The sequence below is a fragment of the Hippoglossus stenolepis genome, chromosome 2 (assembly GCF_022539355.2).
Source record: "Hippoglossus stenolepis isolate QCI-W04-F060 chromosome 2, HSTE1.2, whole genome shotgun sequence".
Lineage (NCBI taxonomy): Eukaryota > Metazoa > Chordata > Actinopteri > Pleuronectiformes > Pleuronectidae > Hippoglossus > Hippoglossus stenolepis.
In genome coordinates, this window is record NC_061484.1 from 7,418,006 (window position 1) to 7,432,420 (window position 14,415).

The 14,415-nt window shown below is 42.9% G+C and overlaps 1 protein-coding gene across 2 annotated transcripts; it reads left to right on the forward strand.

Annotated features, from left to right (window-relative positions):
- The first annotated feature begins 11,949 nt into the window (after positions 1–11,949).
- LOC118101020 (transcription factor JunB-like) lies at positions 11,950–13,898 on the forward strand. Of its 2 annotated transcripts, XM_035146634.2 has the most exons (2): positions 11,951–12,401; positions 12,609–13,898. In XM_035146634.2, the coding sequence occupies exon 2, from the start codon at positions 12,647–12,649 to the stop codon at positions 13,556–13,558; it is 912 nt and encodes a 303-aa protein (XP_035002525.1). In that variant the 5' UTR covers positions 11,951–12,401; positions 12,609–12,646; the 3' UTR covers positions 13,559–13,898. The 2 variants fall into 2 exon arrangements, with proteins under 2 accessions (XP_035002514.1, XP_035002525.1); XM_035146623.2 differs by having other exon boundaries at positions 11,950–13,898.
- The last annotated feature ends 517 nt before the right edge of the window (positions 13,899–14,415 follow it).

Consider the following 14,415-nt stretch of genomic DNA (forward strand, 5'->3'; position numbering starts at 1 on the left):
TTAATGTTACCTGCATGGTCTAATCTATCTACTATTTCCACTAATCATTGTCTGTCTGTCTGACTGTGCACGGAACGCATATCTCGAGAACTGTATTGAATTGTTAAGGGTCCAAGAAAGTGCTGTGTTGAATTTGGTGCAATTAGGAAACGTGATACATTCAACATTTATAAACTTTGAATAAAGCTGTGATCAGAGCACCGTAACAGCGGCGGCTGGGACTTATCAAAGTAAGTGATGTCGTTGATAAGATAACATAAGATAAGATAAGATAAGATAAGATAAGATAAGATAAGATAAGAAGTCCTTTGTTGATGATGACAACAGTTTGTGGTTCAGTGTAATAAACTTTCAGTCTTTTAATAAACAGGTGAACAGCTCTTTGTGCAGCAGGGGAGACGCAGCTTCAGGGTTTTGTGAACTGTCTGCTGGGCTTCACTTGCTGCGGCTCCATTACTGCAGGTCACTTTTACAGTTTCAGAGAAAAAGCTGCAACCAGCATCACCGCAGGCCAAGTTAACAGACCATTCCAAACACATCCACGGACCAGTTCCCCTCTCGTTAATGATTAATTAAAAAATATATAAAAAAACTATGTGAACACCTGACAAAATGCATTGTAAAAATGTAGTGGAGCAGAAAGTGCAGATATTTGCTGATATATGTAATGGAGTAAAAGTGAAAAGTACCTGACAACACATGATATGTGAAAAATGTACTTAAGTGCAGTAAATAAGTAAAGGTGCTGTGAGCTGTAGATTCATCACTTCTAAGCAGAAGGCGGATGATGATGTGATCTCGGAGCTTGTACGGGCAGCTGCCTCCCTCTCACTCAGACTCACCCTGGGTCTGGGTCTACGCAGCCACAGAAGAATCCTTGGAAACTAAAAAAACAACAACTAAATACTGCACTTGAACATTCGGGTCGAGTGACGATTCGAATCTTCAGCTTTCAGAGGACAACTCAGGATAGCACAGCTACTCATTGCTGCTCAATCACTGGCTGAAACCCTTGTCCTCACTGTCTCATATTCATAGAAAGGCTGAAATAATTCTTCTACGATCCTACTTATAGCTGTGAGAGGAGGCATTCAACGCACATAGATATAAAAAGCTGTCGCCTTTGACAGCCTTTTTTTACGCTTTCTTAGAGAGAACAACTCCATTTTGAGAGGAATGTTCCTGTCTGGGTGTTTGTGTAGGTAAATAAAATAGAAGTGGGCTGTGCTTGCTGGTGAAACAGGCAGTAAATAATGAGGTGGAGTGAAAAGTCTCTGCTGTTGTGGAATCCAGATGAAAGTTTGAGGGGTTTGAATGACTAATTAGGGGATTAGGTGAGCATGTAATATGACTCTAACAATTCTCACCGTGAATTATTTTATTTTGAGATAAATATTATCTTGTTTTGCTGTGTGCTGAATTAGATATGACTGATTCATATTGTATGTGGGTGGGCACACTGCGTTATCAAAATGTACATCAGTCTGTGGGGTACAGTGAGATCTACGCGCTGCTCTGATGAATGAGTGAGGTGGAAAACTGACTTTGAACTCCTCTGTTGCTCGGGGTGAGAACAGATGTTACATATTGAAACACTGACACAGAATAAAAATCCACACATGCTCTACATACTCCTCTTTTGTTCACTGTGACGCCAGCCATTCAGGACTTTTACCGTGCCTATTTTCAGACTCATAGTATCCACTTCTGCTCATGTCTCTCTGCTTTATTTCCTGGAAGCAGCGACGTCTCTGAGCGCTGAGTCTCAATGATCATCAGCGGCAGTGCATCTGAATGTGCTCGAGGCGCCTACACAGTTTCAGCCCAACTCGCACCATTGATCTCGCCACTAACCACGCGATTAGACTCACTGTCCTTTCCCTGTATCTGTGTCTCCTTGGTAAACATTTCTCATAACACAGGCGCTCTCAGTTGTGGGCAGGAATGCTGGTCCCACACATGCAAATAAAATAAAAAGAAGGCACAATATGACTGGTATATGAGTAGACTATTATTATCTATATAAATACATATTAGTACTTATAGAAGGAGATTCATTAGAGAAACAATAGTTCTTGGAAATCAGCTTTCACTAACCCTAATCGTTTTTGAAATATCTTTATCGGTAACATAATCTACCGACACTGTCTCTGCCCTGATAGATAGACATCTACCATCTCTCATTTAAATATCCTGCTGGGAAATTGTGTAGGCTGAAGTGAGGCCTCTAACCTCGAACCGATACTGCAGCTTCTCATTCTCCGCGTCGAGAGTAAACAAGACAAGTCATACACCATCTACTGTGATTAATGTCACAGTCTGCCCTCGTCTAAATGAGCTCGCTTTCTCACAGGTCAAGACTTATGTTCTCCACATGGTTATTTTCACGGGGGCAATGGGTTTGAGTAGAGGAATGTTGCAGACATGGGGAGCAGGAGGGTGAGATATTTACACAGGGTCACACTGCACAGGGGTAATTTAATGACCATGCGTTAGGTCTGAATTAAGGGATGATGGAAAATGATCAAATACTTAAAACAGCCTCAGAACAACAACACTGAATTATCCCAAAGGAAAATAAAAACCAAAAAAATGGATTGACTCGGAGTAGAGCCAGGTCCAAACAAGCAGGCACACAATTGTCTAGTTCTTATAATAGAAATACAGAAGAAAAAACGAAGCAGATAACCTAAGGGATTTATCATCAAATATAATTAAAAGAACAATCCACATCTGTACCAAATTCTAACGGGTTCTTTTTAGGCGTATAGGCCCCATCCCTCCATAAAGTTTGCTGCAAATTGGTTTCAGTAGTTTTAGCATAATCCTGCTAACAAATGAACAAACAAACAAACACACATGGGTGAACGCTAAATGGATTGTATTTACATGGAGCTTTTTCACTCTTATCGACCACTTGTTCACAGTAAAAGCCACATTCACCCATTTCCACACACAGACTGATACTCTTCAATTCGCAGTATTTTTTCTATTAAATCCTTCCTACACTGTCAGCACAGCCATCAGGGGGGATTTGGGCTTCAGCATCTTGCCCAAGGACTCTTCAGAGTTAGGGATTGAACCACTGACCTTGGTATGCCACAACATACCTTGTCACAAAGACAAGCTCATGCGGAGCCCAGATTTTGATATCGTGTACAAATTCCACTATTAAAGGAAAAGTTTTGGTAAGTGAACTTGTTTTCTGTCTTCCTGAGAGTTAGATGAGATGATCTATAACTAAATGTGAAGCTGGAGCCAGGGGATGGCTCAGCTTAGCATAAACACCGGAGTCTTGTTTGTCACCATGCATTTGCCAGGAAATCAACAGTGGCTGCAGGCAATCCCAGCTCCCAGCCTCACTCCCCAAATAGCAACTTGAAATCATTTCTAAAGTGTTTTGGACAATCATTTTCCAATAAACATGTGATAGCATAATAGCATAAATATGAAAGTTTAATTTATTTCAAAATGACGAAGAATAGCACTATAGAATTAGAAATTGACATGTTGTGACTAGTGGAGGTTAATCAAGGAGCAGTGGTATGATTTACTGTAAAACTCTTCTCTAACATTTCATTTGAACACTTCCTGTAATTATATCAGTACTGGTTATCTGCCAATGTGATGCGTCTGTTAACGTGATTTCTGGCCTGAACCTTTCGAGGCTGCTGTTGCCACACTGGCACCACAGCTGGCCCGTTGCCACACACTTTATTGAGGAAATGAAAATGTGGTTTACCCAAATCCTCCACACCCTGGCCTCCTGTCACCCCACACTCACTTCTCCTATTCTCACAAAGAGGAACTCTTGGCCGGCGTCAGATATAGGAATTCAACATCTGCAGCACATCCCACCTCTCCTCCTCGATCCAACACTTCAGAACAAATCTGAATCCATTCATCTTGATAGGACTTCTTTAGGTTTAAAACACAGGCAGTCTCAGGCTGTGTAATAAGGTACACATTGTTTTATATGAATATGTTTTATTGTATTCATAATGATAGGCTCAGAGCACTGGCAGCAAACCTTCTAGTCACAGTTTCACAGCAAACGTATGATGTGTCTTGTTTGGGTGAATTTGCAGAAAGAGCTGTGTTTGGCTTCTTACTCACTTTTACTGTGTCGCTCATTTGACATCAAACTCTGACCTGTCGGTTCCTTTTTGTAATTGTTGCTCATTTCCACTTCAGGCACTCCTCCCATACGAGTCGGGAAAATCGGATTCTTTTTTTAACAGATAGCAGTTTTTGTTCATGACTAAATACACATAAATGTACATATGCAGATTCAACAGATACAGTAAAACTGATACCAGAGGAATGTAGGGATGGATATGTTGGACTATTGGTCATTACACAATTTTAGCAAAACTCAAAACTCGATTGGATGGATAGCCATGAAATGTGGTCCACACAGTCACGCTCCCCTCAGGATGAAGTTTCTTTAGTGATGCCTTGACTTTTCATCAAGCACAGCTACAACAATTTGAGGATTCATTGTTTGGCTGATCATCAGAAAAATGATCATCAATAATTCTGATAAATATGAAGGAGTATTGAAGCAAAATAAATCTTAGATTTCAAGAAAAATGATATGAGGAAATATGTAATATTACAAGGATAAAGTCATAATATTATAAAAAGATAAAATACAAAGTGGTAATTTTGCGAGAATAAAGTAAAAAAAACGACATTTCTTTGGAAATAAGCAGAAGAGCCTTTGTTCACAGAAGTCCACTCCCTCTGCATCCAAAATCTTGATTACTAATCTCTCTGCTTCTTGAGAAATTATGAAACCTTTACACAGATGTTACCAACAATAACCACACAGTCGACTACAAAATATCTCCTCCTCCACACAAGAGGCAATTTCCTCCAAGTTTGTTATTCTTATAGACTCAGCTTCTTGCACTCAATATGTTGATGTGCTGATAAGTCCAACTATTAAGTATTGCATTATTTGTGTAACTATAACGTAATGTAACATTTTAACGCAGGGGACAGGCTGATTTTCTGATATTCCCTTGTAAAATGGCACTAAGCCTAAAATTAAGACTTGATCCTCAAAATCTTCGGCATGGCCCTAATATTCTGTTATAGTTAAACAATAAATCACTGTGACATAATTTATTCAGCCAAATTGCGAGCAGTATTCATAGGATAATGACAATAAAAATAACCCTAAATTGCATCCCTATTTTGGTTTATGATGTAATATAATGATATTTACATCAGCCTCCATTGTACTTTGTGTTTAGAGGTAATTAGAAAACCTAACCTCTTATTTTGCCACTGTTCTGCTCACAGTTCCACCCCCACTCATTATGAAGTTCACATTTTTGTATTTATGCAACAAAAAAGGCAAGGATGAGCAAGCTCAATTAATAAACCAAATGGGCATGTGAAATCAGATTAGAATGTATTAGCCCCGCCCCTCGCCTAAAAAAAATAAATAATAATTTGCTCTTTTTACAGACGGGCAGAGTGACAGGGAGTTTAAGCGTCCGTGTAGATGGAGGGGAAGTGGTAAGGACAGCTCCATATGCGTTACGTCTGCCTGAGGGGACAGCCGGGTCCGACTGTCTTTTCCTGCCACACTCATTTGGCCCCAGCAATCATCTTGTCTTGTGCTAAAGGTCTCTCATTGCTACAAGGCTCCTTGGCACTATCTGCGAGCTACAGACGAAGAATATGCTGATTAAACATGCCTTCATTAAAGCGATTACATGCACAAGGCGGTTCAATTTCCCACAGGCAGCCAAATAACGATGAAGGGGAAGACGACAAAAGGAAACGGCTTTTGATGCAGGGGAGGGGGTTCAGTTCAGAGAGAGGAGGACGCTGTGAAAGAGACATCTACAATGGCTGCTTGTAAGCATTCATTTAAGCGACCCTCACACTCTTAAAGGACTGACGAACAGTCCTCTGACTGAATACGCTTCGTGAGGGAGTGAGCTGTCCTCTCCTCGCGGGGACAGCCAACTCCTGACGAACACCCCTACCTGACTCACCACACCTACAGGCCGCTTCCAGGTCATCAAGCTTGCACCGTGGAAGACCTTGCCAAAGACGCAGGAGAAACGTTACTTCTGGTTCATTTAATAAATCCCGGCAATGTGTTTTAGTGCCTGAGTGAGCTGCAGAGGTTGTAGTGGCAATGTTATGGGGCGAGAGGGAGAGGAAGGAGTTAAAGTCGTAATGAAGGCCAAATGAGCATCAGCAGCTCTCAGGCGATCTTCAGTTTTGTCCTTTTCTGACAGAAGTGGAAGTCAGTGAAGTAATTACAGAGAACAGTTCAGAGCGGACCATACCCATCAGTTTGTTTTTCTCGTATGTGAATATTCATACAAGCAAATTCAAAGCATCACATTTCTCCTGGTGAATAAAGAGCACAAACCAAGTTTTGTAAATCCATATTACAATTTGAGTGTGGCACAGTGGTACAGTGTGTATCACTGTCACCTCACAGCAAAAGGGTTCCCAGTTTGGATCCTGATTCAGTCGGATGCAATTGTGCAGAGTTTGCTTTTCACAAAACATTGCATCAGGACATTCTCCAGACATTCTTCTTATTTTTGCATCTGTCATGTGTTAGAAACATCATCTACTTACCCGCTCAATCACAATGAATCCTGCGGAGGATCTCACATCAGCTCAATCGGACATTCTCCGGAGTTCTTGGGCGCTGGCTGGACAAACTCTGGAAAAGTCCAAAGCCTCTGATTCTGACATTTGCGTTTTCACGTACAGCCCCAGTAAAAAACTGCTCCTGTGGAGTTGGCATGTTCTCCCCGTGTCTGTGAGGGTTTTCCACGGGTACTCCTGCTTCCTCCCACACTCCAAAGAAACCCTGACTGAGATACTTCATGATTTTGCCCTTCACACCACACTGTGGTTAAACCAGCTCTGTCCGTGGTCCTGGCTGCTTCCAGATAGCTGAATTCTTATATTTTCAGAAACATGATTCATAACTGAAGGAGTACAGGTGTCTGGTTGACATTATGCTACATTTGCTACAAATGACCCATTTGTACAGTAATGTGTCAAATTCAATTAATTTCTCCTTCTCACAGTTCAGTTCCCCTGCCCTCGGTATCTCTCCCAGGCATGGCCGGCGGTCATCAGTGATGTGCTAAAAGCTGATGGAAAAAGTGTCTTTATATGGCTCAGCCACAGGGGCCGTCTGCACCGCGGAGACTAACTGAACCTTAACACACCTCTGTTGCTTTCATGTTTGTTTTCTCTTCATAATTCAGCTGCTGCTCTTGTTCTCTCTCAACCTGAATAGTCCACCAGTGGCGGATCTATGTTTTTTTTTTAAATCAGGGCCCAGAATTTACACAGAGGTGCCAATTTTATGTGCAACATTCATGCACAATTCCTGATTCAGTAAGATACACATTCGAGTCGTTCCTCGTTTACTGTTAGCTATGAGCAAAGCTACACATCATTGAATATATCTACAATTGTTTTCCTTAAGCACATTGTGTACTTGAAAAAAGCTTAGATATAAGCATTCTCAGCACAGTATTATTATTATTATTGTTAGTATTGTTGGTAAGGGCTGCTGCACACTAGAGGATAATCGGGCGGATTTCTGACCCAATTTTCCCCTTCCGACAATCCGACAAAAAATCTTAATGCTACCGATTGAGTCGGAAGCTCCCCAATCTCGAATCGTAAATATCCAACATGCTTGATTATCGGCTCCGACAGAAACCTGCAATAGCCAATGAGAGCTGAATTCCACCTTCTCAGCTGTGATTTCATCCATAGTTTTTTTCCTTTTTTCGCTGTAAAACCGAACACACAACGTTGGTCCTCCGCCATGTTGGATTTTCCTTTTGAAGTCATGTGAATAATGTGGCGAGTTTCTGTGAGATTCCAAGTCTCTGGGATCGCCACTGTGAAATCGTTTCCTACAAAGGGCCACAACATAAGACCACACTTATGTTGTGGCCAAATCAACTAGTGTGTGTGTGTTGTGATGATTAAATCTGTCATTATATCTGAGGTCTTCCACGTTTTGAAAATCAATCAAGAGTTGAAAACCCTCTAGTGTGCAGCAGCCTGAAGTGATTTTTTTGTTACAGACAGGACAGGGACACATCAGGGGCCAGTCAGATTTCAGCTGGGGCCAGTGCCCCCTTCCCTGCCCCATGATCTCCCCCTGCACAGTAGAGTTTCTAGTACCTGCAGATTTAACAATGACAAGGCAGAGATGGTCAGTCACATGATCAAAAACAATATGTCAATCAAATGAAATATTACTGAGGATATTTTGATTCGTTCATCCTCTTATCAGAAGAAAACATTCATCAAACCTGATGAAAAGAGCTCACAGTTTTTACTGATATCTCAAAGCAGTGACTCTAATGACCATAAGGAAAGTGGATGAGGTCACTCTGAAACTGGAACTGACCAATGGCTGATACTTCACTCTGTTTCCCTGAAACTACTTCAGTTTCCCCCCTGATGTTTTCTTCTCTGACAGGCACATCATCACATGTTTGAGTGGGAGGAGCTCAGCCCAAACTGACCACCTCCCACATCATCACATGTTTGAGTGGGAGGAGCTCAGCCCAAACTGACCACAGCTTACATGACGGCCGGCCAAACCTTTGAATTCTGCGACTACCACAAATTGAGGAAGTGGAGGACAGGACTGATGTTGCAACAAATATTCTAATAAACTAGCTTAATGCAAAAAGCAGCCGTTCTGTTTCACTGTAACATTTATCATTTCACGTAAGGCGTGTTTGGAGCAATGATAGTGGCAACGGTTCAAAGGTCAACCTGGTCTTATTATTTGAGGGGGGGTTTCACAGTTTCACAGAAGAGAATAACCTATCATTCCAATTCAGTATCACATGAACTGCTGAAATGTACATGACCAAGTACCCACAGAGCAAAATACACATTAAGGAAGCATTCCACCAAGCTTTGGGAAGTCTGAGAAAAACATTCCAGATGACATCATGGTGATGTCAACTAGGGACTTAAAAAAAATGTGTCCTGAGTGACCTGATCACAAGTGGTCGGCACTCAGGCTCCATTCATATCACTATGTTTGTATTTGGAAACAGAGTTTTCAAACTAAACTGATCGCTTAACTTAAATAAAAAAATGTTACTGCCAAACAGCTGTTAGCAAAGACAACATGGTCATAAATGCTAGTCATTAATCATCCATGTTTTGTTCTACACTCGTAGCCGAGGCTAATGTTGGTTGTTTTCTTCTGGAAGGGTCATGTGATAGGAGCATGACAAATCAGTGGAGGTTAGGTTTATGTTTTTAGCGGCTCTAAAACTTCAGAATAGTGTGGATGGCAGGCGTATCGGTAGCAGAGTTGATGTGTTTTCAAACGAAAACATATTAGTATGGATTTAACAGAATTTCATGTGCGAAAACAAATGTGTAACGCGGTCCGATCCGTCAGACCACGTTCGGAGGAGGTCTTGGATGCATGTGGCCCTATTCTTCCATCTGAACAACCACCTACTCAGCTAACGTCCTCGCTTCATGATAAACGGAGTGTATTGTATCTCAGTGCACATACGTTGATTTTTTTTTTTGTGGCCACTGTCACAGTATCAACACTGATCACCACACAATGATTTCTATGTTTTCAAAAATCTTGCATGCTCCACCCTCTCTCCCTCTGCTCCCTTGCTCATGCCGAAAAACAGACAACAGACACATCTTTATACTATGTGGTAAGAATGTGGTCTGTGCAAACCAAATTGATTTATGTGTGTATTTTATATGTAGAGTGGGGAAGTTAGACAATCGGCATGTTAATACCAGGTCTGAACAGGGCCTAAAGGAAATTTAGTAAACTGAATATATGAATGGATATCTTGGCCTCTGCCGCCTCAATTTTCACCATTCCTTTTAAAATCTGAGTCTGTGAGTCAGTTAGGGTTTATTTGAGAAAAATACTAAAACACTAGTGTTACTTTAAAGCTCATCTTTTCACAGCTCCAAACAGAAGAAAGTGTTCAATGTCTTCTTTTAAATCACTTCTTAAAACCCATTTTTATAGACTTGCTTTCATGTAATCTTGTTTTTACTGTGTTTTTATCATTTCATTTCCCCCTTTTATTTTACTTTGTATTGTCATATTACTTTGATTGTTCAAGTTTTCATGTGACCTAGCTTTATATTTATATATATATATAGCTTGTTTCCCGACCACCTAAACGTGGTTGTCTGGCCTCCTTGTCACATTGCATCCTGCTGATTGTTATTTCTCTTATACATACGTTTCTTGCTTTGCCGACAAAGCACTTTGTAAACTCTGTTTTAAAAAATGCTATATAAATAACGTTTTTTAAAATTATTATTATTATGTAAAACTTCATCACATCAGGTGTCCAAAACTGCTGTAACTATCCTATTATGCGACCCATTTTCTATGCTGACGTCTCTGTGGCTGTGTGTGCACTCAGCTCTTAATAAAAAAACACAGAAGATAATGAAGCTACATTTGGATTGTCTAACTCGCAGAGCAATTTTGTGATTTTTCCATTAACTTTAATGGTGTGGGTTAGCTCAAGTTGTTATTACCAATCTGTTAAATGTTACAGCTGATATGCAAGAGACCTTAATGACTTTCTGAGGCAGGAGTGGGGGCGGAAAAGTGCTTTTACATTAACTTATTACGGTAAATCATGAACTTAGAAAATATGCACGTTTTAAATTCTAATTAAAAATCTTATATGGTTATCTTTTAATGATTACACCAAATGATTGCATCTCAAAAGTATTCATGCTAAAATCCTGCCATAATGGGAGGAAAACAAATACATAACTCAGAAATAGATTTAATTCATATTATTTTTGATTAAATCGTTAGTGAATATGAAATAAACATAAATAAACTTAGATTCACTCATATCATTCATATTCATAAGATATGTCTTACAATGGTGTAATCTCATGTGTGTTTACACCAAACATGCACACACACACACACACGTATACGGGGCGTGCGGCCCTCTGGGAAGTGATTCAGACAAGACAAAGACGTCTTTCTATCAAACAGGTGTTCAGCTCAAGGAGCATGTTTTTAAACTCAAATATCTCCGAGGCTGTGTCATGTGTTTACACTGCTCTAATCTCTATAGATTACAGATATTGAATTCAGGACACACAACAAACCCACACGACAACTAGCTATAAAAGCAAGGCCCAGTTGTGTTAATAATGATACTAAGGCATAGAGGTAATGATGTCTGATCTACTGAGCGGGATCTACTCACATGGCTTTCATAGTACTGTCATACAAGCCAGTAGCCAGTGAGATTTACCTTTAGCCCCAGCGTGCCCTCAAGTTCGGCCTGTATCATTGATTACAAGCCCAAAACACTCCCTATGGTGCACAACTGAATGTATGTCCCTAACATCCGCTGGTGGCCACTAACACCTGCTAACATCTACTGAGACTTGGTAACCTAAATTCTGCAGAAGACCTTCCAAAGTACAAGGGATATTCAACATTTCTTCCTATTTTCTAAACTACATTTTACAGGATGGATTAAAAGTACCAAGCTGGGTTTAGCTGGGTATAATCTCCTAATATTTGTCTTCATCACATGAATAACATTGTTCTGTCTGATCCCCTGAGCGTGTGTCCTCCCTTGCCAGACACTCAATATGCTTAGTGCGTTTATTTATTTTTTTGAAGACATCACGCCCAAGACTTAACACCACTTATACCCATCCTCTCCCTGCCTGCAGGGTGAGGGAGGGCGGCAGCGGCAGCAGTGCGCGCCTCCTCCACCTCCCACATCCCAGAGAACTGGAGGCGCGCCAGGATGGGATTGGCTTCCCGCTCCTGTCAGGGAGGAACTGGTTGCGCCAGGATACCCAAATATGGACTGCTCGATATCAGTTTGGATCGCATGACTCAGCACCAGAGTATATATCCTAAAACCCATGGGTGCCTGATGTGGAGGGGAAACTGGGGGAAAGTGGTTGCTGTGGTGTTTTAGGAGTCCCAGGACCAGCCTTCCGTGTGTTTGAAGTGAGTGTGGGAGGTGGGGAACCGTTAAGGTGACTTAGTAATAAAGAGAGGGGGAGCGCGGGTGCTCTCTGGAGGCAGGTTTTGTGCGCCGGTACCTGGGTTTAGATTCCCACTCCACACACAAGCTGAATAGGCCTCGTCTTGTTTACAGTCCTTGTTCCTGGCAACAACGTCATCAGATCGGCGTGACACCCCGGAGGCGGGGAAGAGAAACAGCCAATCACGGGGCTGCTTGGAGCGCATGTGGAGCCGGATCTTATAAATGCAGAGGAGCGGCTCGGGCAGCTTGTCACTAACAGGGGAAACACACGCGGAGCTCCGATAGACGAGTGGATTGAAAACGTCTGATTTAGTCACTGCGACCCAAAAGGTACAAATCGACGACTTGGTACAGTACAGTTCCACTCATTTGGAAGTTTTGCTCTGCTTTTGATAACTCGGTCGGGACACTGAAGCCTCGGTGTCCAGCGTCTGCTGCAGCGCACTCTTGTATTTGACTGTCTGATTTGAAATATGTCCACAATAATGGAACAGCCTTTTTATGACGACTCGTTTCTCTCTGCTTATGGCCATCCAGGCGCAGCACTGCACGACTACAAGCTGCTAAAGCAGAATATGAACCTGAACTTCTCCGACTCATATCGGAGCTCAAACTTCAAGTCCCAGCACCTGCGCGGCGCCGACACTGATTTCTATCCAGCGGCTGCGGCAGCTGCAGCGGCGGCGGCGGACGTGGGCTCTCTGAAGCTCGCCTCTCCTGAGCTGGAGCGACTGATCATCCAGAACAGTAACGGGGTCATCACTACGACGCCGACACCCGGCCAGTTCCTCTACAGCCGCGGCATCACAGAGGAGCAGGAGGGCTTCGCGGAGGGTTTCGTCAAAGCGCTTGACGACCTGCACAAGATGAACCAGATGGCGCCTCCAAACGTGTCCATCGGCAACGGCGGCGTCGGCTGCCCGGTTCCGGGCTCCGTGTTCGGCTCCTCCATGCAGCCGGAGCAGCTGGAGTACACCACCCTGAGCAGCTGCAACAACAACCCCGGCCTGTCCGCCGCCGCCAGCTATCCGTCCACCACCATCAGCTACCTGCCGCACCACCAGTACCACCCGCATCACCAGGCCGTTGCGCACGGGTCCCACCACTTCCAGCACTCGCTGGCAAGCGCCGGCCTCCACTCGCAGCGCTACGCTGGGCTGAAAGAGGAGCCGCAGACGGTGCCCGACACGCACAGCAGCGACAGCTCCCCGCCGATGTCCCCCATCAACATGGAGAACCAGGAGAAGATCAAAACGGAGCGCAAGCGGCTGAGGAACCGGCTCGCAGCCTCCAAGTGTCGGCGGCGCAAGCTGGAGCGCATCTCGCGTCTGGAGGACAAGGTGAAGGTCCTGAAAACGGACAACGCCGGACTCTCGAGCACGGCCTCTGTGCTGAGGGAGCAGGTGGCCCAGCTCAAACAGAAAGTCATGACACATGTGAGCAGTGGCTGCCAGCTCATGTTGGCGCCCAAAGTCAAGTCTTACTGAAGAAACGATGCACTTTCAACAACAAACACTGGACAAGGACTGCACTGACTACACCATGAACTCCATAGACTGTGACAGAGCTGGACCTGTGTGGCTCCTCTGGCTGAAAGGGAACAACCCTCCTCACAGGGAACAGAGACTATAACAACAACAAAAACACTTCGGGCATTTTTGAATACGTTTTTAAAAGTGTCGTCTTGGCTTTGCCTGTTTACATTTTATTTGACTGCATATTGTGATGCCTCTTATGTAAGTTATTTGAGTTTATCAGGTTGAACTTGATGAGCCGGTCTTTTTTTACTTGTACAGTATATTTAAGTAAATGAAATTATCAAACTAAGAAACATATCTGGTGTTTTTCTTATTCACATCAACTGTGTTTAAATGACATTTATTAGGACTCGGTGAATAAAGTGGCTCAGTGCTGCTGTTATTTCTGGTCAGTAAAGTTTACAGCAGTTCCTCCACGTTGGAGACGTCCCAGCGTAGGACTGTTTCCCTATTGACGTACATGCGTCACTCCATATATGGTCAGTTTAGCTGACACACGTCACGTAACAGAAAAGGTTTCCGGGAACTCCCTCCTACATTGCCCGGCAGAGACGCTGCGCTCTCCACTTCACACCACAATATGTGTGTGCGTGCGTGTGTGTGTGTAGATAAAGGTTTGTCAATGAGTGGTTGATTCGAGTTAATGGAGTTTCCCCATTCGGCTTTCAGTTTCCCAAAAACAAGTTGTGAGAACAGGAAAAAAAGGTTGCAAAAAAAAGTTCCATACAAACATGCAGAAGTCATCAGACTGTGATGGTAAAAGAGCTGGCCTGAAATTACAAGAATTGGTGGCAACAGTCACTGGC

Bases quoted from the DNA above. Each gene is read 5' to 3' on its own strand.
- LOC118101020 (XM_035146623.2), top strand. From the start codon at position 12,545: ATGTCCACAATAATGGAACAGCCTTTTTATGACGACTCGTTTCTCTCT.